Raw genomic sequence first — 27,852 nt, forward strand, 5'->3', positions numbered from 1 at the left:
TCTCTTTACAGATTTAATCCGCAGACACAGTGATACAAGCTTGAGGGTGAGGGGAGCGCAGAAAGAGAGAGATGGAGGACAGGAGAGAGAGAGAGAGAGAGAGAGAGAGAGAGAGAGAGAGAGAGAGAGAGAGAGAGAGAGAGAGAGATGAAGTGAACAAGGGGAAGGTGCCATGTGGAGGAAAGAAAGGACAGAGAGATGAGAAGGTCTCCTGAGAAAGGGACAGAAGAGTAAAACTGTCGAAGTGAGCAGGCCTGGGGAGAAAGACTAACTCACCCTCTTATCTGTTACAGTCCTGTCATCAGGATATTTCTTTTAAATACATAAATTAGTGGAAGAATATAGACAATTTTTGACTGTCAGAAAAGTAGATTTGCATTCATTTTTTTTTCTCATTTTAAATGAGTAGTGCGTTCAAAGACCACCTTGAAATGCTAAGAAAACTGCTAGAAATGCAAGCAATTTTAGGAAATTGATTTCAAAGGCACATTTCTTAGCATCATTTCTAATACACAGGGTGTATTCATATATGTACATAATAAAATTACAAAGAGAAATAATCTTACAGAAAATCATCAAAAAGTCAAAAACCCATACTCAATTATCAAGTAACATAAAATAGCTAAAAAACTGAGGTAATTAAAAAAAACACAAAATATCTCAAAGAAATCAAATCAAGTGTAAAAGAAGTCAATGTGAAGAGCTTCCAGTATTGTTCTGCACAGTTTTCCATTGGAAACATCCAGGATGAGATGGAACTCATTTGAAAGGGCTTGGTCCTGACCCAGAGTCAGGTAGGTTTGGTGGGGCGCTGGCTCAACTGACTTGAGGTGACCACCTTTGGCTCCGAGGCTTATCCAACCTCGTTCAGCACTCATCCAGTTTAAAGCTATGGCATGGCTCTGGTCAAGGGGATTCACGGCTTCACCCAGGCATTCTGTTTGAGCCCGTGCAATCCCAAGGTCGACCATGAAAGCGTTCACAGGTTGGTCTCGTCCCAGGGGGGGTCGTTTGGGTTCTTCAGCACTTTCCTGACGATCTTCTCCAGCTCCTTCCGTGCCCTCTGCTCCTCTTCCAGTGTCCTCTTCATCCTCTTGTTGTCCTGTCAGAGCGGGACAGCAACGAAGGCACATCATCAATAGTGTCATCCACCAACAGTGACCAAACCAAACCAGAAGATAATGGGAGCACTCACCTGCTTCAACTCCTGCACCTCATCTCTTAACGCATATACTGTGTCCACCAAACTCCTTTAGAAAAAAACACAAAAGAAAAGTCAGATATCAAATGTCACAAATGATCACACATCACACGCTCTGAAATGTGAGAATCTCTTCTAACCTCTCCTCCACTACGGTTTGGCCATTGCTCTTCGTCTCCTCCACAATTATCTTCTCCTCCTCTGGGAAGAGCATGTGAGGTCCAGACTCTTTCCTGGACCCTGTTTAAAGACAAGAGGCGTGTCACCAGTTAGATGACCCAATGACTGACTGCGCAGCACAGTGACGGACAACCACACCGACTAATACTGGGTGTTCTGGTGCTGAAGGTGAAAGGAAGACCACACTTAAAAGGACACGTGATTGGTTGGTGGAGGTGGTGGGTCATGCACTGACACTGTCACTACAGGCAGGCAACATCAAAGACACATGAAACACCAAACACATGGGTTCACACTCTGGATGGATATCTACCCCAAGTTCCCCCTGGACTGAATGCTATTGAGAGGGTGCTTAAGACCACGGCCATCATCTTGTACGCTAACTGCTAAGGTCTTCTCCTTCCAGCAGTTAAGATGAGCTTGTTGATCCGTTACATCAACCTCTCCAGGACGACTTACAAAAAGTACAAACAAATACTAAACTCAAGAACAGAAACACCACAACAATAATGCATCCTTCAAACAGGGTTGGGGAGTAACAGAGTTACGTCATTCAATTTGAAAATAAATGTAACTGCAATCTTTTGCAGTTACTGAGAAAGAATATGTAATTAAATTACAGTTACTAATCGAAATGTTGGCGATTACAAAGGAGTTACGTCCAAATATATTGTTTTGGATAAAAAAACTTTAAAGCTTATATGTAGAATAAACCATTCATTCTGTTGCTTTTTGCCATCTAGACAGTCTCCATATTCATTTGGCAGCATGCTGATTTTGATCAGTTTAATCTGTAACCTATTACATTTCAAAAGTAACCTGCCCAACCCTGTGCATTAATATGAAAAGTATATGTTGAACAAAAGGGGACATACAAAAAAATACATATTTATTTTAAAATGACCTATTACAAGAAGTAATATAATATAAAATGTGTGTAACACAAATGTGCTTTCTGAAAAAGGATAATATACTGGGTACACATATATAAATACAAAGGCAAATATCTGTTGTGTATGTTTATATAATATCTATTTTGGCCTCTTCATGCTCTTTATTTCGACATAGAGAACTTCTATGCATTTCCGCACAGCACTTTTACAGCCCTTCTTATACGTCTGCTCATAATCACAAGCACTATATGCTCTATCTGTTTGGCCGTTTCATTCTGTTGCATTAACTAGCATGAAACCAATTCAGTTCTATTTGAAGACTTCATAACAAATATTCATACAAACCGTGATTTAACTCTGGGTCTATGGCTTGCCATGGCCTTAGCTCATCTAATGTTTCATTCTGAAACTCAACATTTTCATTGTGTGTTTTGAAGCCAAACTATCGACACTTGGCCAGATGTGGGAACTTATGACAAGGCCTCAAAGTACTGTATCCAAGCCAGTTTGCAGACAAAGAAAACAAACCAATATACGTATATGGGATTCTGGCAAACGAATCAGTGACTGAGAGTCCGGACCAAGACAGGGCACTCAGATCATAATTGAAATAGAACAAAGGGCTGGTTCAATTAGGCCATATTCAAGAGCTGATGCAATTTAAGTAATGGATTCACACAAAAGCTTTATCTGGACAGGTTCTAGAATCAGCTTTTCCATCATCTACTCACCAAGACATTCCTCGTCTATTATTACAACTTCTGCCACAGCACATTTTGCAGCTCATCACAAGAGAACACCCCCGGAGATCTCATGCTTACTGTAATATAGGCTACATGCTGTCATCTTAACTAGGGGATAATTGTGCAGCTTTTCACTTAAATACTTAAAGACCCTGTGAAGACACAATGCAGTACAGGGTGAATAAAGATCCTTAAACCATGAAACCTTAAAAGGGTGCAATCTTATGCTGAGCATAAAGATAGGCAAAGAATGACAGAGACATGTGTAAAAGATCTTCCACAAAACATGACAACATGCTTTCTGAATATCAGAAAAAATGCCACCCCTCCACCCACAACACAAAACACACAGAGAGGCTAGACAACACAGTCCCCACAGTCTAGACAGCAAGAGAATGGAACTACCTATGGAAACACACACAGGTGAAAGCATGTAAGACAACAAGCAGTCTGGCTGATGGGAGACTTCAACAAAAAAGTAGATATATAAACAAAAAGTCACAGTAACTGGGACTACAGACAAAAATAAAAAAAGGTAACACGGTCTACTGGAGTGTAAACTGAAAGCAGAAGGACGAGGGGTAGCGCTTTAGTTCTGATGGGAGATGGACGAGCAGCAGCTCTTACGAGAGATGGAACCCATTCTGTAACTATGGGCTGTCCATATACTGTCATAGTCCGAATCTTCAGAGAGGTCAGAGCACGGTTCCGTGCGAGAACCACCGCTCTGGACACCCACAGCGTCCACGCCTGACTGGTTGACCTCCACCAGCACATGATTATGCATCAAATCAGTCCCCTGCCATGCTGGGATGGGGTGGGGGTCAAGGGTCAAATCATACAAACGGGAAGGAGGGAGGGGCAGATGGGTGCGGGGACGAAACGAAAAATAATATTTACAAAATGGAGGATAAAGGCAGGGGGAGAAGAGAAATCAATCAAAGGTTTTGAGGGACAAAAAAGGGAGTGCAGAGAAAAGGAACAAAGGAGAGAAGAAAGAAACATGAAATAATAGAAAAGAGGAGGAGGAGGAACAAAAGAGTGAGTGAAAGGGGGAAAGAGAAAGAGAGAGAGCACATTGTTAGAAAACACACGGATGTTTCAGGATCATTAGCAAAGGCAAGAGGGAAAGGTATTCCTGCATCCATAGAGATATCTGACACATTTCATTCTGCATGGTCCAATCAGAGTTTAAGGATATGGAATAATCATGTCCTACTTTCAACATCAGTGGAGAAAAACAGTCGCCCGTGGCAATGTGTTTGTGCACAGTGCAGAATGACACAGTTGGACACGCCTTATGTCACAATGTGGAATGGCAAATAGATTTACCAGATGCAACTGAATTCTGACCTTACACAGTAATCACCAGGGTCATAAAGACATCTGAATGTTCGATGTTCGGTGAGGAGTTGAGAGAGAGGTTTTGCTGACATGTTTGATGTTCTGCAGTAAAAATGAGCTCTCCACTCTTCACTCTTAATACTACAGTCATTAGTACTATACACATTAAAGACAATATATCAACTAAAACAAATAAATGTGTGCAACGCTGAACTGAGCCTGTTGGCTAAGGAATGGGGTTTTCAGTTTTGCATGGGCAACCTTTGCCACTGTGAATAAAACCATCCCAGGGTTGTCATTTGTGTCTCTCTCCTCTACTCTATCTGTGTCCATCACTGTCACGGAACGGTCAGCTGGTGGCTTGGCTGCCACATCCTCCATCTTACTCCCCACGCAAACGTCCTTGCATTGCAGTGTTGTCTTGTGAGTGTGAAAGGAAAAGAAGTTTCACTGTTTCACCAAGAGCACGCACCATGAACTTCTTTGCCAAGAGTAAATGAATACTCAAGAGACACTAATGGTCTAGCTCCCATGCAGCAGTACAGCCTATAGTTCTGCCAAGTTGACACGGATATTCTACATACTTTACATGGACCTGGCATTGTTAGCATGCTAATCCTGCTAACAAGTAGCATTACCATATATATGCTAAAGCTTTACACACAATTCTGCAAAGACACAGTACAGCAATGATGACAGTAAGTTAAGTTATAGTCCAAATGCAATGCAATTTGACACAAGGGTGTAAAGTTGTGAACATATTTAAAACCTTGCTAATATCAATTGTATTAAAATCCAGTAATTTCTAGCAACCTAAAAACAATTAACACCCAATAATTCTGCACCTGACATGTCTGGTCTACTGTATGAGATGCAAATACGAAAACCGTATTACTGTCACTTTGGCTGAACTATTCCTTTAGGCTGGCAGAAAATGGCAATATATTCATAGTGGCGCCAAGTGACTAAATTGACTTCTATCTACTATTCTTGTCTACTATCAATATTTCATTGTTTGTGTTACTTTTGTGTTACCATGTAGAACAGTGCTTTGGAAAGCTCAGAATGCTTTAGACAAAATGAGTTTATGTCTCTTACTGGAGTTGAGTGTCTGTCGTGTTTTGGCACTGGTGCAGTAGGCCTCGATCACCTTCAGGATCTGAGCATCTTCCTCTAGAGCCGCCGTACCTGCGCACACACAAGTGGAAGAAGGTGAATACACAGGAAATTGCTGCTCTGCGAAGACCGCGCAAACAAGACATTCTTGCATTTCAAATTATAATCGCGACTTCCCTATTAGACTGGGCTTTTGATATGACACTGCTATCATATGGGACCACAGAAAACAGTGCAACCTTGTATCCTTTTATATTGGCTGAAGTAGACTTCAAGCTGCTATATGCAAGAATTTTAGTTTAAGGCATTCAAAATATAAACAGAATGTGAAGACATAACAGTTGTGACATACAGACCTATGTACTGTGTTGCTGAGATATCCACTAAAGTTAGCATGCTAACCAGCTAGCGTCAGTCTGGCCGCTCTTCTCATCATACTTTGTACCTCAACCTGGTAATTAACGATGATGGGGACACTTATGGTTGCCTTTCTTTCAACTCAGATAAATGTTTTCATGCAATGTGTAGCCTTTAGCCTCCGACATCTTGGACAAATTCAGCAAAAAGGAGAGGAGGTAGGGATTGACGAATGGAGTGACACACCGCCGCTAATCTGCGTGAAGTGGGGAGGATGAAATCATTGAGCTCGCTAGCTGACAGCTAGCCAGACCTGCACATAGCTCTAAAGTGTTTCTGAATAGGAGCCAGAAAGGAGGTGAGGTGACTTACTTTTCCTGACACCAAATTCCTCATCCGACGGCTTCCGTTCAGGTTTGCGCAGTCGCAGCTTCCTCATGCTCTTGGGGCTTTTGCTGAGGTCCTGCGGATAAGACGGGAAACCGATTACCTCATTACCTCATCATGGACTTTCACACTTTATTAGCGGTGTTCCTCCATGACAGAAATCCCATATTCTAATGGCCAGTGATCCTCAGGGCCAGCTCTCCGTGGGTGAGCAGTGACTGATTCTCACCTCTTTGTAGGAGAGAGCTGCCGATGGCCGTAGGGGGGGCGCGGGGCGCAGGCAGCTCAGGCTCCAGGGCTTCTGTGTTTTGGGCGGCTCCAGCGGCCCCCACATCATGGAGCTGAAGGGAGCCCCGTGGGTGGAGTGGTGGGGCAGGGTGTGGTAAGCGGGGGACCCCAGAGTCCCACGGTTCTCTGAATGTCTGGATGGGGTGACCGGGTGGGACGGGAGCTGGGAAGAAAAAGTATTTCTCTTTAAAGTGATGTTTAAAGGTCCTCATGTATGCATACATATGTGTGTGGAGAGGAGTGTGTGTGTGTGTGTGAGAAGAGTGTGTGTGTGTGTGAGAAGAGTGTGTGTGTGTGTGTGTGTGTGTGTGTGTGTGTGTGTGTGTGTGTGTGTGTGTGTGTAACAACTGACCGTGTGGCAGGGCACCGACTGTGGCTTGATGCTGGTTGCACCCACAGATGTGCGTTTGGTCTGTTTGTGCAGGTGCTCCACCCACTCCTGCAGATCATGCGGGCTGTTACACACCACCTGAATCCTGTCAATCATAGTCCCTGTGGAGACACACACACACACACATATAAATATATACACACATTGAGTATATATACATATATAGTATAGTATACCATTTTAGTCAAATACTGGGGATATTTTGAGGGGCTTATACTTCATGAAGCCTGGGCAGTTCTTTAGAGGCAAGTGTGATACCTGATATTTCAAAGGTGTTTTTGAGCTGCTCGCCGTCCTCCAGCCTGTTGAGGATCATGCCCGTCAGAGGCATCTTCCCCTGCGGACACACGGCACATGAGAGTCTGCAGGAGCGTGGAGGGCCGCCACACAACAGGCAGGCCATCGGAGAGGGGCTTAAATGTCCCCCATTCAGAGATTTAACAAAGACGCTGGGCCCCCACCACTCCCTCACAACACAAATGATGACACAAAACACACACAGGCACGGGCAGGAGGATGCCACAGTCTGAGGAGATCTAATCTGCGTAAGTGCTTAAGCCCCACACAGGTCCCAAAGGTGTGGAGAGACACAAGCCCTTTCAGAACAGTGAGGGAGAGAAGGCAGAGAGAGAGAGAGAGAGAGAGAGAGAGAGAGAGCGAGAGAGAGAGAGAGAGGGGGGATAAAATATGGAGATGAGGAGACAGAGGGGGTTTTCAGGTGTGTTTGTGTTTGTGTGTGTGTGTGTGCGAGTGTGTGTGTGTGTGTGTGTGTGTGTGCGTGCTAGGTTAGACACAGAAGCAATTGATGTTCCACATGGCATCAAACTGCTGAGCTTAAACAAGCAATGGGCTTTACACGCAATGGGTTTGTCCACCTCTTATTTTACTGCCCGTTTTTTAAACAAAAGAATGAGCTGTGTGTGTGCGTGCGTGTGCGTGTTTGTGTATGTCTGTGTGTGTATGTGTGCGTGTGTATGTGTCTGTGTATGTGAGTGTGTGTGTGTGTGTGTGTGTGCGTGTCTGTGTATGTGTGTGTGTGTGTGTGTATGTGTGTATGTGTGTATGTGTGTGCACGTGCGTGTGTATGTGTGTGTGTGTGTGTGTGTGTGTGTGTGTGCGTGTGTGACAGACCTGGTAGATGAAGCCACTCATCCTGGAGCTGGCAGAGAGCATGAGGAGAATATGAGGGAACAGCAGGAGGTATCGCTCCTGTTTCTCCTGGGAATGAAAGGAGGACAGAGAGAGAGAGAGAGATACATAAATAAAATATGATTTTACTGCTATATGGCACCATAAACCACACTGCCACGTTATGGGCATGTTATTACGAGGGCCAACAGAGGAGTAATCAGAGGTGAAAAGGTGAAACAATTTGTAGAATCGTCAAATTAAATATAGCTATCAAATATGTGGCCCCATCACTAACTTAGTGATGAGATCCATAGTTAGAGACAAGAGTAAGGGGAACGCTCATCAGTCTCATTCAAAAAGGATGTACACATGACTTCAGTCCAGTCCAGTCCACCTCATAGAGCCCAGTTAGGTAACCTGACTGAACAGAAGTGCAGAGCCCCAGTGTACAGCATGTCTAAGCTCCTGAGCTGGCAGCAGGGCTGGCCAACCAGGGTGGCGCCCTCACCTCACTGCCAGGGCTGAGGATGGACACGTGGGACATGTAGAGCACGCTCCCCAGGGTCCTAATGTCCTCCCCCTCCCAGCAGCGGATCGTCTCCGTCAGAATCTGCAGCTCCAGCTCCTTCCTCTTCCGCACCTCCTGGCACTGCGTCTATGGTGCACACACACACACACACACACACACACACACACACACACACACACACACACACACACACACACACACAGAGAGAGAGAGTCAGAATACAATTTCCAATACATGATAGCCACAGAGTCTCCATATAACCCTGCCTGTTTTTTTGGCATCTAGCTAATAACCCGTTCGGTGGCTCCTTATTTCCATTCTCCTCGTGAAGTAACCCTACCATCCCCCCCAACCAACACACACACACACAGTTGAGCAGCTCCACTAATACAAGCACATTCATGGCTACCCCAACATAAGGCACTCCAATGCCCGGCACGACACAGCCCGTCTGAGAATTGATGTAATTAGCTTGCTGAATTAGCTTACATCTAAGGACCAACCAACCGAATTCTCATCAAATGGAGGAGAGACAAAAAGAAATAGAGCAACAAATAGAGAGAGGAGAAAAAGGGAAAGCGATGGATAGAGAAAAAGAGAGTGTGTGTGTGTACATGTCTGTGTGCGTGTGAGTCTATTTGTGTGTGTGTGTGTGTGTGTGAGTCTGTTTGTGTGTGTGTGTGTGTGTGTGTGTGTGTGTGTGTGTGCCTGTGAGAGAGAGAGAGAGAGAGAGAGAGAGAGAGAGAGAATGAACCCCAGGAAAAAAAGAATCCAATAATAGTGCCACAGACTGTGTGCGATGCATGAACTCCCTTAAGGAACAGCAGGCCCTTGCCATCCCCCTAAATCTCAGCAAGCTGCTTTCTCTGAGAGCCACTGATAAACAGAGCCACATGTGGGGGAACAATGAGAGCAGGAAAGACAGAGGTGGAGAGAGAAAAAGAGAGAGAAAAGAGGGTTTTGTGCGTGCCCAGGGTGGGGTTTAGCCAATGAGTCCACAGCCCAACCCAGTCCATGGGCTTAATACCATCACTCTCTCGCTCCCACACACACACACACACACACACACTCCTCTGCCAAACACCATGTGCCTGTCTCCACAGCCGCACTGCCTTTGTATGTGGGCTGACGTGGAGGCAGGAACACAACAGGACAATCCATCGCCCTGACAACACAACCTGATTCCTAACAACACATCCTGCTTCCCAACAACACATCCTGCCTCAGCACCACCTTCAGTCAGTACATACATACATACATACATACATACATACATACATACATACATACATACATACATACATACATACATACATACATACATACATACATACATACATACATACATACATACATACATACATACATGCATGCATACATACATACATACATACATACATACAAAAATACACCATATTAACACACACACACACCCACACAAAAACAAATCTAAACAAAAACACTGTAGGTCAGGATGTTCACTTCAGTCCTGTGGCGGTCCCCTTACACGAGCACGGTGCACACGCTCCTGTCACACTATAGAAGTCACGGCCAGAGCCCCTGCTAGTCCTCTCTATTCACCCGTCTTCACCCCCATTGGTCAGCAGCACAATGTCATCATACGGGGAAGGGAGAAGGGGTACGGGGATGGACAGATCATCTAAGGGGAGGTGGAGCATTAAACAGAGTAATAGAGGGCGGGAAGATGGAGAGAATAGAGTACGAGTAGGAAAGAAAAGAGAGGCTTGACTTAAGAGGGACTATGGGCTCAGGCAGCAGGGCCACTCACTGGGCGTCATTAAATGGACTGTGATGTGCCTCAGGAGTCCTGCAGGGAGAGCCCACACACCACACATGAACACATGAACACAGGGAGAGCCCACACACCACACATGAACACATGAACACAGGGAGAGCCCACACACCACATGAACACAGGGAGAGCCCACACACCACACATGAACACATGAACACAGGGAGAGCCCACACACCACCACACATGAACACAGAGTCCAGCAGGGAGAGTCCACACACCACACATGAACACAGGGAGAGACCACACATGAACACAGGGAGAGCCCACACACCACCACACATGAACACAGAGTCCAGCAGGGAGAGTCCACACACCACACATGAACACAGGGAGAGCCCACACACCACACACCACACACCACACATGAACACAGGGAGAGCCCACACACCACACACCACACATGAACACAGGGAGAGCCCACACACCACACATGAACACAGGGAGAGACCACACATGAACACAGGGAGAGCCCACACACCACACATGAACACAGGAGGAGAACTAATGGTTCCTGTTTCACTGGGCCATAGGGCTCTTCTGTCATTAGGAGGAGACCGCTTCTTTAGGTAGTCACCATTCTGGACCCTTTCAAGGCAGAAGGGCCACCCCTTTCAAGAATGCTGAGAGATCAGGGGTGCTGAGAGACCAGGGGTGCTGAGAGACCAGGGGTGTTAAGAGACCAGGGGTGCTGAAAGACCAGGGGTGCTGAGTGACCAGGGGTGCTGAGAGACTATTGAGAGACCAGGAGTGTTAAGAGACCAGGGGTGTTAAGAGACCAGGGGTGCCGAGAGACCAGGGGTGCCGAGGGGCTGAGAGACCAGGGGTGCTGAGGGGCTGTCAGGAACACACTCCATCTGAACTCAAGGTGGAACATTCATCAGGCTGCCCTTGGTCACCAGATTTAAGCCACGGGCATTCGAGTAGCCTCTTGAAATATGCTGAGCCACACACACTGTGTGTGCTCACATGTGCCTGTCCTGTGCATGGCCCCTTTTCACAGGCGTTTAAATGTCGTTTAAAGACACGAGTCGAACAGAGAGAAGGCCATTCACATGGTGTTCATTTGGTAAATCTTACTGTACAGCAGGAATATACTGCCTTATTTGATTTGAACTTTGTGTATTCATTAATGTCAAGGTAAAAAAAAAATATGAATGAGGTACCTTAAATTGACCTTTAGAAAAAGCTTTCCTTTCTTTTATAAATTGAAAAATGACTAAGCATCCCATATCTTTTCAATTTCCCAGCAAGAGAGCAGTGTGGGCTTTGTATGTGCACTGAAAAGGAAGATATGTGGATGTGGATGCCTACATGTGGGGGCTGCGGCCATGTTGACTTACAGTGAGGCCTTTGAAGGCAGTCATACTCTTATGTAGGTCCAGGTGATCTGGGTGTTGGTCCTGTTAAAAACAAGAGATGATTAAGGTCCACACACAAACACACATACAATAACTTACACACAGCCACAAACAGGTTCACAAACACGATCCCAAGAGGCCCGCACGCACACGTGTGTGCACTCACACACACACACTCACACACACACACACACACACACACACACACACACACGAGCTGTGCCTCACCTCCACATGTCTCTCTAGCTCTTTCAGGAGGGTGGGGTATCTGTCCAGTCGCATGAAGGGCTTACTGAGGCCTGTCGTCAAGGTGAGGATGCCTGGACTGTTGGCCCCCTTGGACTCCATGAACTCACCCAACTCTTCACTACACACACACACATGCATATACATGCACACACACACACAGAACATACCAGAGGCTCTCAGGTTAATTAATGCTAACAGGACAGGCTAACATTTCCAACACCCATATGTATTCTCTTCTAGGTTCCAATGATATAGAGATGGTGTGGTTGAAGTGTGCACCTGTGCTGGGTGAGCACGCTGACGGCGGAGGGGTGGTTGGAGCAGTAGGCCACATACAGACTGCTCAACTGGGCCATCTGGTTCAGGAAGAAGCCCCCTATCCTCTGCTGGCTTTCTGGAAGTCTAAGAACACACACGCAAACACACAACACAATTCATTTCCCTCAAGACCCTCTACTACCAGTTCAAAGTACAAGAGCCCTCTAACAACTCGAGCACAGTCCCTTTTCCTTCAATGTCAACAGCAGCCACTAGATGTCACTGTGTTCCCGTGAGGCTGAAGGGGACGTGTGCAGGCGGCCTGAATGCGTTTGTGTGTGAAGCACGTGCACATGTGTGTCTCTTGCCTGGTGCATTCCTCCAGTGACTGGACCAGCATCTGCTGGAAGGTGCAGATGTCCTCTATGTTTCCCATGATATGACTGAGATCAGCAGGGTTCAGCCTGAGAGGAGGAGACAGATGGAGAGAGGAGAGGAAGAGAGGATGAGAGGAAGAGAGGAAGAGAGGAAGAGGCAGACGGAGAGATGAGAGGATGAGAGGATGGAGAGAGGCAGAAGGAGAGATGAGAAGATGAGGCACTGATGGCTGTGGGAATCAAATGTATTCGTGTGGCTATTGCTGAGTCTGCTCTTTGCAAGCCCCTCCCCCACCCAGACAGTCTGACACGCACACACACGCACGCACACACACGCACGCACACACACACACACGCACGCACGCACACAAACACAAACACGCACACACACACACACACACACACACACACACACACACACACACACAACTTACTTCTCTGAGGACTGAAGTGGGCGTAGGTAAGAGGACAGCAGGCTCTGGAGCTCCTTGGAGTATTCTGTCTCCGTCTCCAGAATGTTCTGTAGCACCTGTGAAGCAGAGCGCCAGGAGCCGAGTGAGTGGACAGGGTCACCTCCCATTAATGAGACATAACTGAGACATAACTGAGACATAACTGAGACATAACTGAGGGACAGCGTCTCACAGTCTATCACAGGACACAACCGGCCCACAACACTGCAGCTCTTTTTCTCTCAGAGCCACGAGTGCACCCACACTGGGCCAGCCATATCTGCTTGAGCCATGCCTTTTTGAAATGAGAAAAAGAATTGAACTGTACAGACCAACAAGAGGAGTGGGGGAGGAGGAGGTTGACTTGAATTCCTTCTGTATGACTGACAGGGCAATTACATGAAGAGCAGAGTAAGCTACAGCCCCCTCGACTGCAGGCAGGCAGGCAGCCTCACCCCCTCCCATCTCTCTCTCTCTCTCTCTCTCTCTCTCTCTCTTTCTCTCCCTCCCTCCCTCCATCTATAATGACATAAGGGCTTCGCTGAAACGGCAGAATCCTCATCTTTGATTTCCTCCCTCTCCTCCCTCTCTCGCTTTCTCTTCCCTCCATACCAACTCTTCTCTCGGTCCGGTGACAGAATGAGGCTAGTCTGTTCAACCCAACTGACTTCTGCTGCCTTTAACTTTGATGAGGCTCCATTAAGGACTGAATCAATGCAAGAGCACGGGGGGTAGCCTCTCCCATCACCTATGGAACACAACTCCTGCTTGCTCCAACTCCTAACTTTACTGCCTCTCCTGCAGGCTGGATTGATTAGAGTATACAGGGGAAAAAACATATATACTATAACTACAACAGCAGACTGCACTGCTGTTAATTCCTTCACATCTCCATCTTTGTGCTATTGTATTTATTCCATCTGCGCCTGTGAATAGCTTGATCTGATTTTCTGCTGAGCATACCTAAATGTGTGATAAAAATGTATGTTTTAGTATATGTACATACAGTACAAATATATCTCTCGTCCTTTTACTCTCACATTCAACTTCATTTTTTTATTCTACTATTTTTCACTGTACTGCTTCACCAGGTCACATTCCTCTGTGCATTGTGCGTGTGTCAAATAAAAACATGAACTGAAATACCTTCACACACACACACTCACACACACACACACACACACACACACACACACACACACACACACACACACACACACACACACACACACACACACACACACACACACACACACACACACACACACACACACACCATGGGAGCTGTGAGACCTGTTCTCCAGCACAAGTCAAGTCAAACAGAAACCCTGCTGATGTCTCTTTAGACGAATGAAACACTACTACAGCAGGTCTCTGTCAGAGACAGCAGGAGTGGAGAAACCCGATCGAGAGTAAACATCTCTGGAACATTCTTACAGAGAGATGGATGGAGGGAGGGATTGAGAGAGTGTGGGATGAGGGATGGTGAAAGGAGAAGGGATAGAAAGATGAACGCTGACATAGCTGTTGGATTGGGGCCAGGTGGGATGGGCGGAGATAAAGAAGAAAAGGAAAGAAAGAGGGAAGAAGGAGATAAAATAATGATAGATTCCACAGAGTGAGAGGAAGAAGAAGATAAAATACTGATAGATGACACAGAGTGAGAGGAAGAAGCAGACAGTGAGCGAACACGAACCACGAGAGAGGCCAGTGCAGCCAGACAACACACAGCCTCCGGCACAGCTGTCCACATGTCCAGTGAGACGGAAGAAACGACCTATATAACTCACTCATGGCCTCTCCCCCACACCACACACACACACACACAGACACACACACACAGAGACACACACACCACACGCATGCATGCACACACACAGACAAGGCAAGGCAGAGGACACAGGCCTAAAGCAGTGCTGAAGTCCGCTGGTGGGAGAGCTGATTTAGGTCAGGTGTTACACACACACACTCACACTCACATGTACTTATTTAGGTTTTATATATGCTATTGGACGCTGAGTTATAGTATTTAATGTGTTTTAATCTACTTTATATATGCCATTGGACACTGAGTCATAGTATCTTATATGTATTGATGTATGTTTTGTTTACTGTGTCCTGTATGTATGTTAGTGATGCAACAGTACATGGTATTATGTCGAATCGTTTGGTATGACCCATACAGTTCAATACATGAATATTACGATTTGCCTGTTATCGTCCAAAACGTGCTTATTGAGCTGCAGACTGAATGTTGTAAATTCAGATCCACAGAACATCTCTGGAACAGAAGGCTAGCTAGACATAGAGAAGCAAATTTGAAGAGGCACTGCCGTTTTTTTTAAATCCGCTGTGAGGAAACATGAGATTCAGCGTTCAATACGATGACGACGGTAAGAATACTGTAAACTGTACTTCTAAAAAGTACTTCTAACATGATGTTACATTTATGTCACCACTCGTTAGTAGTCCACTCGTAAGTCCACTCGTTAGTAAAACTGTTGCCTTCAAACAATAATTTGTGACAATAAATAAATACATAAATAAATAAATAAATAAATAAATAATAGAAGGGCACTCGGAGAGCACAGACCTCTGCCAAGGCCTAATGCCACATCTTGCAATGTTAGCGAAAGTGAAACAAAATTAGTTGAGCCGCCCCGTGAGTCGGATCTGCTCCAAAATTGAATGGGTTATTCCTTGGCCCATGCCCTTGGCCCATGCCTTGGCCCATGCCTTGGCCCATGAAACACCTTTGCACCAATGGAGCCAGTAGTTTTTGCTTAATCCTGCTTACAGACAGACAAACTGACAAACGGCACAAAAAAACATAACCTCCTTGGCAGAGATAATAACGAAAGCAGTCGGAATATTTACAGTCAAAGAAGTTCAGCCCTATTCAGCGGTTACTGATTGGGATTATGTCTTTTTATGAAGAAGAAAAAAGAACCGCATTACCAAATAGCTTGCCGCACACATTTTTCCACAGCAAGCGTCTATGAAACATCACAGGGAGAAATTGAAAACACATTGACCCTATCTATCTCTCTCCACTGATAACTGCACCTCCAGAGCAAGTGAAAGCTACCTCACTGTAGTAGAGACAGAAACCAGGCATAGTCAGTCATGGTGCCCTTTTTCTGAATAGTTAGTTTTATTTGCTATAGGCAAAATAAATAGTTCATTGTTTATTCATTTTTTTTCTAAAATATAAACATACCGAAACAATATCGTTACTGTGTTCCAAACACCATGATGCATACTGAGCTGTGGCCCACTGTATTGTTGCATCCCTAATGTATGTCCTTATATAGACATATAGAAAGTACTTATTAGGATTGCTACATACTGCACAGAGGTAGCTAGCTCTGGTTCGCCCTCTGTGTGTATTTATGTGTGTGTGTGTGTGTGTGTGTGCGTGTGTGTGTGCGTGTGTGTGTGTGTGTGTGTGTGTGTGTGTGTGTGTGTGTGTGTGTGTGTTTGTTTCTCTAGCTGTGTGTGAAGCAAAGGGAGCAGTAGAGGGCACTATGCGTCTTGCCATTAGGCAGCTTTCACCGAGGACCCAGTGGAAAAAAGTTTTGCACAAACACACACACACAATCATCTCACTCACCACATTGTAGTAGGTCTTGTTAATGGAAGTGGTGTCAGGTCCTTTGGGGGGGCTCTTGAGGGTCCCTGACTTGGGAGAAACGGATTTGTCTGGTAGAGACCAAGAGAGAAGGAGAGAGAGAGAGGAAAAGAAACAATGAAATTGGGTCAAACACTCGAATGAACATCTGGACTCCATTTTATCTCCATTAGATGGAACACTGCAAGTCGAACCCTGCTGGAAGGCCTTAATGGGGGAGCAGGAGACGGGAGAAAATAACATCTACTATTTATTCAGGAAGGATCCGGCAGCGTTGTTTGTGTGCACTGAGGAGAAATGAGATCTCCGGCTGCTCCACTTTATCCCTCTAACCTGAGGCACAGGCTCTTCCCAAATGAAAGAGGGAGCCAGCGATTGGGCCTCGTCCTTCTGAATGTGACCGTGTCTGTCCATATCTATGCACAGCTCCACGGTGCTGCACTTCTGCATTGGTCATTTAGATGGAGGAGATGTTAAGGGTACGTGATTGAATGGGCACAATGAGGCGGGTGACAATAGCTGGAGAGTATTTGGGGAATATTCAGGGATGGGAGAGGAAGCTGCATTCCCCTGGTCCGGCTGTTTCCTGTCTTTGTGCGCAGTGGAGCGTTTCCTTCCTGCTTTTCCAACCCAAGTGACCTGTTGTCCGCCCAACACACAGACACACACACAGATAGACTCCCACATGGATATGCAAACACACATGCGTGCACTCACTCACTCACACACACACACACACACACACACACACACACACACACACACACACACACACACACACACACACACACACACACACACACACACACACACACAAATAACAAATAGCCCACAATACACACAGCTGTTTGGTTTGAATCAACCCCCCCTTCTATATTTTCCATACTAGCCACAACAGAGTCAGGATCTGTGAGTGAGGAGTAGAAACTTTAAAACATCCCATGCTGTTTAATATTCTAATGGTTTAATATGAGGTCATACTACTGGCTCTAAATTTAAGCCAAGCTGGCCTGAATTAATTCAGTCTTGGCACCAGTCCTTTTGGTCAATAACTTTTTCCCTTTCAAATTAAGTCATCCTTTTAATGGATTGGGGTGTGCACTCATGACAGCTTGGGGCCGCCCATCTCTCGCTCTCTCTCTTTCTCTCTCTTTCTCTCTCAAAATTCTTTGGATGGCTGGCCTAAATACTGTCTTGCTCTACCACAAATAAGAGTAAAACTCCAACCGTATCTGCACTCAACAGTGAAATACAAGATTTTAAAAATGAAATATAAGATTTTAAATAAATCACAACATTTGGGAGCAAATTCTGTCAACAGAAAGCAGACACTCCAAAGAGTAATCCGAGCACTAAGGCATCAAAGAGCAGCCCACCAAAAACACAAACAGGAAATGGCTTGCTTAGATTCTCTTCCTATCTGATCTTCTCTATAAAGGACAGACTAGTTTTCTTGTGTTCCAACATTCATTTTCAAAAATAAGCAAAAAGCTACTACTACACAGTTAATTTCACAACAGTTCCATAGTGAATACCTTTTTACAGCAAAAAGAGGGAGTTCTGGGAGAGACTAGGTAGGTTTGATATCATCATTATATTTTATTTTAGTATAAGTTATCTCCTTAAGTTTGCACAAGGATGAATCCCAGCAAAGATCCTAAACGTGCACATACACCCACAAAAATGCATCAAGAAAAAAAAAAAAAATGAAACATACAGACTACTAGACACACACACACAAACACTCCACACAGATGCAACACAGTAACACCACACGGCCCCACCCACCCACACACACACACACACACACACACAGACAGACACACAGACCTATGACGAGAGACACATGGCAGTACCTTTGACCTCGCGCACATAGTTGCTGGGGAACCAGCCGCTCTTGCCGTTGAGCATCCCCTCCCACCAGCCCCCCTCTTCTGGGCGCATGACCTGGATGATGTCACCCTTGCAGAAGGAGAGCTCGTCCTCATTGGTCTGCTCGAAGTTGAAGCGCGCCTTCACCACCAAACACTGGCCCCCGCTCTCAGACATGTCCTAGAGGGACGACGGAGGGAGAGGTCAGACATTCAACTGACTTAATTTCATTCATTCATTCCTTAATTAATTAATTAATTAATTAATGGCATTACAGCCAGTTCTGTCATACAGCTGCGGTATACTCCCGCGGACGCGGCAACGTTTAGGTCTGCATGCGGTTTGCAACATGCAAATTTCATCACCAGGATGGACTGTGTGGACTGTCCCTGCAGCACCAACATTTTGTATCCGCGTGGACTTGTGCTTGTGTTTACTGCACATGTGCATGTACGTTTTGAAGGCACTGGCGGCTCAGGGTCTTTATTCATTTTTATCCAAAGAGACTTACAGTTTGAAGTAGGGGTGGGAAAAAAAAAATCGATTTTTCGATTTCTCTCGATTCTCTCTAGAACGATTCTGTCTCGATTCAGAAAAGTTCATAATCGATTTTTTAATAAAAAGAATACCACTTTTTTTTTTTTTTTTTTACACATCCATTTTGTGTTGAAATGCAAGCTGCATCGATTATTGCATTGTTCATTGAAAGTCATAATTGTGACAAGGGAAAGCTTTTTCTCTAATAAAAAATAGAGAAGGTAATTCATCTGTTGATTTTCTTTAATTATCAAACACAAAGTAGCAAGTGATTTGAGACTCTGAGTAGCAAACTCAAATGTTTTAAAAATCGGCATGCATCGATAATCGTTTTATCGGTTTAGAATTGATAATCGATAATCGGTTTAGAATCGATAATCGGTTTAGAATCGATAATCGGTTTAGAATCGAATCGTTGACCACTGAATCGGAATCGAATCGAATCGTGAGGTGCCAAGATATTCCCACCCCTAGTTTGAAGGCACTGGCTCAGGGTCAAGAGAACATAAAATCTATTTACACTATTTATTCATTTAACAGACACTTTTATCCAAAGAGACTTACAGTACAGATACACATTTTCATTAGTATGTTTGTTCCCCGTTTTAGAGTATACTTCAACCTACTAGTGTCACAGTCTTCACACTGCAAATACTGCCTCTAGAATGCTGTACCAAATGTGATGACGTCTTATGATATCACTAAAGCATGCCAGCATGCATTGTGTTGAATATCACACTGAACAGCTGGACAGCATGCTGACTCTTGTACTGCCTGGGCTGACTATATAACTCATCAGGGATGACCACTTATTCCTATCTACAGTATGGATCTCACAATCACTTGAGACAGGACTTCAGGAAGAGGTTCTTCTTCTTTCTATTGGCTTTCAATTTATGATGCACCTGAACCTTACTCGTTTTTTTACTTTAGCACTGCATTCCATCGTTATCTTTTCTGGATGGTTTTAAATGTTCTTTATGGTCATTTCTACCCATATCTCTTCCAAACTCTTATCAGTTCATTCCTCTGCCTAAGTGTCATGATCTGTCGTACTGGTTCTAAATCACTACTCATCCGAGACTGGGAGACTGGAGTCTGGTTTTTGACAATGGTCTTCTCACGCTCACCAGACTTCGATACTGATTGTGCAGGAGTCTTGAGGAGCGGCTGTGGGAGGTTTGGGAGGAGAGCGACTCGAAGGACTTTATCCGATGGGTGGAGGAGTGATGCCTGCATACGGAGTCTCCAACCAGTCCAATCTCTACATAGAGAGAGAGAGGGGGGGAGGGAGAGAAGGGAAACAGACCACAGAGTAGAGGGAAAGACACCGTCAACACCAAAACACCCAGGATGTCACACATTTAAACACAAAATCAGTTTCATCTTGCGCCATCTAACGTTGAAATATGCCCAAGCACACACACACACACACACACACACACACACACACACACACACACACACACACACACACACACACACACACACACACACACACACACACACACACACACACACACACACACACACACACACACACAGGAAGAGTGTTTTTACCTGCAGTAGCGTTATTCAACGACACCAAGGAATTTAACACCTTGGTGAAGTTCTGTCCCTGAAACAGGTCATTGACCTCAAATGTCTGTAAAACAAAGAGATAGAGAGAGAGCGTTTATTCTTGTCTAAGAGGCGTACATTAAGACAAACACAAGGACAATGTCTCTTCACAATCTCAAATCATTCCAAATGACTCCAACCAACCGAACAGGAACACATTCATATGTTATGTGTAAGCCCCTCAATGATCCTAAAAGCCAATTTACAAACATTAACAGTAGATTAGGGCCTCATTGTGAGACATAGCAGAGCGCATGGAATGCAATTCATTTCAGTCCACCTTTAAATGTCCAAATGTAGTTTATACATCCCTGAACAGAAAATTCAGTCCCTCCAGCACTAGCAATGATCCCCTTGTGGGAAAGCATCCCAGCAAGTAATCAGTGAACTCAGCTTCCTGGCAGACTTCCTGGTGAGCTTTAGATGCAAACTACACACACCAAGACACCACTCACAAGCCACAGTGTACACTGTTAACAGTGCCAAAAATAGCACCTATTGTCTTCTAAACATGACGATACATGTTGATGATTCTGTGCCCTCTTTAACGTGTAGACTTTAGTACCTTGTGCCCTTGGTTTCAGTCGAACAGACTCTTTTTAATGTGTCAGTGCCGAAAAGCACGCAGTGATGGGCTCTGGTACAGGACTTGGGCCTACAGCCTGCTTAGACATCACAGCCATTATTATGGACTGTGATCTTTCACAGAGCATCCCTCTGAAGGTACCCATTGCCAGCCATTACTGCCCAACAAGCAGAAGTTCTATATTAAAATGGGCATATGCAAATATGGTGGTTACAAACAACATCCAAACAAGATCTTCCACTCGCGCACGGCTCACTGGCTATCAGGAAGGAGCACATGCCAAACACAGTGCAGCCTGCTATTGGAATGCTTCACAAAGTGTGCTTGCGTGCGTGCGTGTGTGCGTGTGTGCTTGTGTGTGTGTGTGTGTGTGTGTGTGTGTGTGTGTGGGTGCTTGTGTGTGTGTGTGTGTGCACATGGAGTGAGATGGTTGAAAGCCATCCCTTCATTTCCCCTCTGTCCTCTTTTGAGGGCAAGTGTAACTGAAAATAAATCATTAACACTCAGCCCACTTCAACTACACTACACGACACATCAAAATGATAGTGTTACTCCTCACACAAACAAGCATGAACACACACTCACACAAACACACACACACACACACGTCTGACCTCCCTTGGCCTAGAGGCAGACTGCATCAGATTATCATCAGTCTAATCTGCTACTGTCCACACACAGAGAGCAATCACTAATCTAATCCTGCATGCCCTCTCTCTCAACACCCCTCTACACACACAAACATGCAGGCGCGCGCCGCGCACACATACACACACACACACACACACACACACACACAGACAAAAACAGTTTTGGTCATTTGCCTCCCAGCATCCCTCTAGTTTTGTTAGTAAAAGATAGAGTGAGAATCTAATGCAGTGAGGTCACTTTTTCTACTTCTTCTACTTTTCTACCAGATCATTTTGAAAATGATTCTCTCCTTGTTCTGTCTCAGGAGCATCCCTACACCTGTCCAGTGAAGACTAAAACCTGGGTTGAGAACACGTACCAGTAACGATGACGACAGAGAAGACACACTGTCTGATTCATTTCATTACATCACTGCAGGCAGAACTATCATTTGAACCAGCATGCCTTTTCAGCCTCAAAGGATGCTTCAGTTAGGCTAGCTATTAGGAATATGTCTGTCATGAAACATGAACAGGGACATGCGTAGTACAAGCAAGGTGGCACAAATGGCATTTTTAGCTGTGTCATCATATCATCCATGTCTCCTTTAAGACCAACAACTCCAATATGTTTCCAACACAGGCTTGACCCATGTCTGACTTTCGTTCACCAGGCTAAAACCCCGACAGTCAGTAATCACATATTAATCCTCCAGCTATCGAATCTAACAGCAATCTAATAACAACACAGTTTACAATGTAGATCACTGTCATATCCATCTGTTTAGAAGCTTATAAATGTAGCATACACAATAAAACGATTGGTGATCCTTCTAGACCTCCTGTGACTCCTATCCCTCAAGGCCTCGCTGGTGTAAATACCTACAATGTTTTAAAAAGGTTCATGTAATAACAATGAAAACATGAAGTGACTGCAAGCCTCGCTTCAGCTAACTCAATAGACACCTAATTAGCTAGCCATTAACTGAATTAGGCCTACTACCATTATCCCTGCTAACTAACAAAGGAATAAAGTTGCTATTAGCATGGCCAAAGACATCCTTATGGTTAATGGCTACACCAGTTAGAATGTTTGATCCAGTAGCACCACCACAAGCCAGTCTGAGGAGTTTCTGTCAGTCTGGTGAGCTCAAACTTCCAGACAATTACCCGCCTCTAATTCTGACTTTGTTTTTATTGTCCTCTTGACAAGGGCCAGATTGACGAAACCAAACCTTCTGGAGCTAAGGAAACTGGGCTACGTTTCCCGAAGCCTTCTTAACCCTGCGTCATTCGGAAGTTATACCTTAAGCTGTCCCTTAATGTTTAGAGGTGTTTCACGAAACGACCTTAGCTAAGTATACCTTCTGTAAGAGATACCTTCATAAGGTTGGTCTGGAGCACTTTTGGCTATACAAAACAAACGTCTTAGAGCCTAAAAATGTTGTGTTAGTGTCGTGACGTATGCACTGACTGCAGTGTAATACCAAGATGTGCTTCATTAAATAAAAAGAAAAATACAAAGGTATAAATGAAATAGCCGTTCATTTTTAATGTCTTGCAAATACAAATATATGAGTAACATCTTGCCTACTCCAGTCCTTATGTGGAAATTATTTTTTATTTTGACTTGCCTAGTATTTCTTGTTGACGTTCTTTCTAATAATCCCCTACACTCCAGTCTGGCTTAGGCCCATCAAACTCATCACACGCATGCTCAAACCCATGTGAATGACAAACATGACACATGGATTCAGCCTCTTAAGGTTTAAGTAGGAAAGTTTCTCTTAGAGGAACTCCTAAGAGATGGTTTGGGAAACAGGCGTAGAAACGTAAAAAACTTTAATAAGGCACACCTTTCATAAAATGCTACCCAGATCCTTATATGTGTTTGAATGGCACACAGCTTTGTCATTCATACCTAGAGTGGCACTAACCCACTTGCTAAAGAGACTATGTGTATGAAACACTCTTACATTTGCAGTCAGAAGAAGGCCAAAAAGAGAAGAGAGAGAAATGTGAATCTCCTCACTGCTGCACTGGGACAGTAGCAGTGGGAGAGGCACGACAGGGAGTGGGGAGACAGCAGAGCTCCACACCAACAAATGACACCTCCACACCAAGGCCCACAGTAAGCCGAGGCTCTGAGAATGGGAGCGAGGAGGCATACATACATATTTTATGAAATCTTCGACAGGCATGACACTTGCCTCTTAAGCATAAGCAGTCCAAGTTATAGATAGTCACATAATGGTGGAGACAGATCAAATGTGATAACACGACCAAGAAATGTGATGACATGATAAAGACCCAAAAATATGTAAACACGAATCCAATACCAAATCCTACAGAGCCCCTTAAGGGTCATAGGACTTTTTACAGGGACTTTTTTCTGATGTTCTAGGTTCATTGCCAAAATGTTTAAGCATAGCCTGACTGTCGTAATTTAAGCCTTTTCTTTAGTAGTTTTCACAATGTGTTTACAGGGACTCTGTATTTGTGGTCACTTTAGAGCTTTTTAGACATCTCTCAGAACATGGAAAGTTGCTATAGTATTTCATATCTCATTCCTACCGATATCGAATTGGAATTCAACCTAACTGAATTTAATCGAATTGTTAGCTTGTGAATTGTAATCGACTCAAAGCAGGTCATCTATGCCAATACCCAGCCCAAACTACACACAAACACAAATCACGCTTGGCTTTTTGTATAAGAATATATAGGGATTACTGGATTTTTCGCTCGGTAACAGTAGCCTAGCACTCATCTCCACAAACGACTTAATGTCAAATCTTTAACGAGCCCAAGACAACAATGTTCAATGTTGACCCTGTACTGAGACAACGTTCCTTGACATATTACAGAACTGCGTTATTAGTTCACGACATTACAGAATTCATTAAACCACCCGATAACAGCTCCATGACCTGGCCATGCACCTTGGTTTGGGCCCAGTCACCGCGTGAGCATAGCTAATTGGGAGGAAATGTTCAACTCCATCTGTCACTCTTCCAGCACGAACGGCAGGTGGGGGATACGGCTACTTGCAGAGTCCCTTCGCTAAGTTAACTAATATTTTCAGTAAGAACAATCACCCTGCATTCAGGTTGAAGTGAAGATATTAGCTCCCAAAACGTTTGTAAAATAACGTTAATTTGTAACAGGGAAAAGGATAATCGCTGACTCTGAGTCACCTCAACACATTTCTTAACAGAAGACCAGGCCCACAGGCTACAGATGGCAGCTAGGTAGAGTAAATCCGGGCAAGCAGTGACAGCAGGAGTCATGCTCACTTCAATGTAACAACAGTTGTTTTGAGTATTTTTTTCACCCATCTATATTCATACATGTGCGAAATGATAAGGTGGGCTATATACACAATGAGGAGCAAACTATAATGTTTATTTCACAAACTAAAGAGTATTTCTTGTCCGAACACCCACGGAGCTATGCCCTTAGTTTTGTCAAGTGTAGCGTTAAATATATTAAATTCGTAACGATTGTAATTTTTGCATGATAGCCTGGACAGTCTGACAACAGGTTCAAAACACTGACACTCACCTCCACGCGAAATGCAGTACAACCTTTGAGAAACTCTCTAATATTGGTCTGGCAGTCGGAGTCGTTTCTTGGTTCCTGGCAAATCTGTGATAATGAAAAAGCAAACCGCGTTACCAATCCCGATCCGTACTTTTTGTACAATTTGGGTACTCCAGGCTCACTGACATTCAAAACGGTGACCACTGTATTTTGTAACTTGCATGCTTCATAATACATATACTATAATAATACTATAATCTGCATGGAGAAATAACTATTAAGAATCTGGAAGTAGGCGTTGGAAAGAGGAAATGACGTTTCCTTAATATGCCTCATTCGCTGCTTGGATGAATGCATGGGTTTGATGTGCACAATTACACTAAAACGTTTACAAAAATCACGAAGGAGCATGAACTCATGCAAGACCAGGCTAAAATTGATTATATGTATATGGCACTAACAACATTTCATGCCTCTGCTCGGATAACTGTAGTTTTATGGGATATCATATTATATTATATTGGAGCATTATTCTGGCTTAGCTGGCTTGTTTAAAAATCTGCAAAACAGCCCATGCAACTGATCTTGTGAGATGTGCTAATAAGACCTTAGTGTGTGTTATTTGTCATAGGCATTATTATAGGTTGCTGTAATTGGAGGCAATTTCAAATTTTCAATGGGCTGTTTTCTTATGCAGCCCTAGAGGATTTTTTGGTAGATGTCAATGTACTTATATATGTCCAAACAAACTATAAAGGTCGACAAGACTGTTTTCTGCTTTACATTGATATGGGCTGAATAAACCTGTTATTGAGCCTTAATAACTAAAACATGTTACTGTTGCTTTAAATTTGGGGTATTCCTCCCCTCAAATGATCTCTCTGACAATGGCGGCCAGCTCATGTGGATGAACCCCTAAAGAGTGTTGATCTAAAGGAAATGTCCTAAATACTGATCAAAGAGACTATATTACAGGTTTAAGTTTTATAATAGAACACAGATATCCTTGGCATTTAAAGGGACTCATGAAACCATAAATGATCTACTTAACGACATAAAATTATGCTAAGGTGACGGAAAAGGATAGGCTATAGCCCAATTCACTTCATTTCAGGTCTAGTACTGTTTACACGATATTAAATATTATCTGTTAGGTTACTATCGCTTGTGCTTATGCATGGCTGGTTGATGGCATTTCCTGTTATCAGCACAATAACCTATATGATTAAGACCAACCAACTCCCCCATTGCAAGAGAATCGTGGTGAAGTAAAGCCTTGACAGCAGGGTGCGTAAATACATTAAGGTAAACAGGGTGCCCGCAATATATTGCCTACATATGACCTTACTTTCTCGACGGACCCTGGGCGCAGTCGTTCCAACAGCTTGCAAAGGACCACCCCATCTTTGAGAGATGCCTGTAAAAATCCTTCTGGATCTGAGATGGTCTTTTTCGGGGATTCCAGGACACCCAATGTAATGAGCCACGTAACTGTCTGTTCAGCGGAATTCATGGTCACATTCACAAAGGACGATCACAAAACGTAACCGAATAAAAGTCCAACAGATTAAAACCGAGGTTATACACAACATCTACCACCGGCTACATGAGTGCGATATTTGGAGCCCTCTCTCTCCCAGTGATCCCTCCTCCTGGACGCTGTGACGATGTGCCTAGATTTGTCGGGCAGGTCTAGTTTCGCTCCACGGTTCCCTGTGGCAAACTGTCAACTGTCCGCTGTTAACTGTACTCCGTTATCCAAGTACCCCTGAATCAGCTGCTGTTTGTGGTGTTCAGGCAGATGACATCATAGCCTGCATGTACAATACGTAATATTTATTAGTTTATGGTTGGATCTGTAGGCTACACGTGCAATCTGCCAGTAAGTCACAACATATTGTAATGTTTTAATATCATGAACAACGGTGCCATTATTGAGAATATTCTCTCAAACACAACTCTTGTTTTGCTGAGCTAAGATTGCTTGTTGGTTCCACAGTACGTCGTTGTTCATATTAGTCTACTTTGATAAGCTAAGCGCTAAACTAAACGTCACATCAGAATTTCACTACTAATTTTGCCATATATTAAATTTTCCGAAATATTTAAAGAATGACAACTTCTTAAAAATGACCCGAACTTTAACATTAAATAATAAATCTAGTTTCACTTGTCATAATAGTCCTTGTTTATCACTGTAGACTGGTTCCCCCTGCTGGATGACACGTGCTACTATGTATGGTGGTAATATCGAACGAGCCCTTAAGTGCAACAGACTTCTCATAATCAGTCGTGTTCGAGTGATTAAAAAAAGACAGCTGATTTCTTTATCATGAAATGGCCACTGGATAGAATGTCTATTCA

The 27,852-nt window shown here is 44.1% G+C and overlaps 1 protein-coding gene across 3 annotated transcripts; it reads right to left on the bottom strand.

Annotated features, from left to right (window-relative positions):
* arhgef7b (Rho guanine nucleotide exchange factor (GEF) 7b) lies at positions 1–27,789 on the bottom strand. Of its 3 annotated transcripts, XM_031559176.2 has the most exons (22): positions 26,837–27,789; positions 25,510–25,593; positions 20,671–20,755; positions 20,241–20,374; positions 18,558–18,753; positions 16,684–16,772; positions 13,053–13,147; positions 12,610–12,705; positions 12,263–12,385; positions 11,963–12,101; positions 11,717–11,776; positions 8,540–8,686; positions 8,032–8,118; positions 7,159–7,237; positions 6,862–7,001; positions 6,451–6,672; positions 6,207–6,297; positions 5,460–5,549; positions 3,645–3,824; positions 1,342–1,441; positions 1,196–1,250; positions 1–1,102 (listed from the first exon to the last, which is right to left on the bottom strand). In XM_031559176.2, exons 1-22 carry the CDS (start codon positions 26,999–27,001, stop codon positions 980–982), a joined length of 2,580 nt encoding a protein of 859 aa, XP_031415036.1. In that variant the 5' UTR covers positions 27,002–27,789; the 3' UTR covers positions 1–979. The 3 variants fall into 3 exon arrangements, with proteins under 3 accessions (XP_031415036.1, XP_012675125.2, XP_031415037.1); XM_012819671.3 differs by lacking the exon at positions 3,645–3,824; XM_031559177.2 differs by lacking the exons at positions 1–1,102; positions 1,196–1,250; positions 1,342–1,441; positions 3,645–3,824 and adding an exon at positions 3,845–4,781.
* Positions 27,790–27,852: the final 63 nt, after the last annotated feature.

The sequence above is a fragment of the Clupea harengus genome, chromosome 21, assembly GCF_900700415.2.
Source record: "Clupea harengus chromosome 21, Ch_v2.0.2, whole genome shotgun sequence".
Taxonomy (NCBI): Eukaryota; Metazoa; Chordata; class Actinopteri; order Clupeiformes; family Clupeidae; genus Clupea; species Clupea harengus.

Coding starts and splice junctions, on each gene's coding strand:
- arhgef7b (XM_031559176.2), bottom strand. CDS start 27,001: ATGAATTCCGCTGAACAGACAGTTACGTGGCTCATTACATTGGGTGTC. Junction 12,706..13,052: donor CCACTTCAGTCCTCAGAGAA/GTAAGTTGTGTG, acceptor TCCTCCTCTCAG/GCTGAACCCTGCTGATCTCA. Junction 7,238..8,031: donor TGAGTGGCTTCATCTACCAG/GTCTGTCACACA, acceptor GTGTGTCCGCAG/GGGAAGATGCCTCTGACGGG.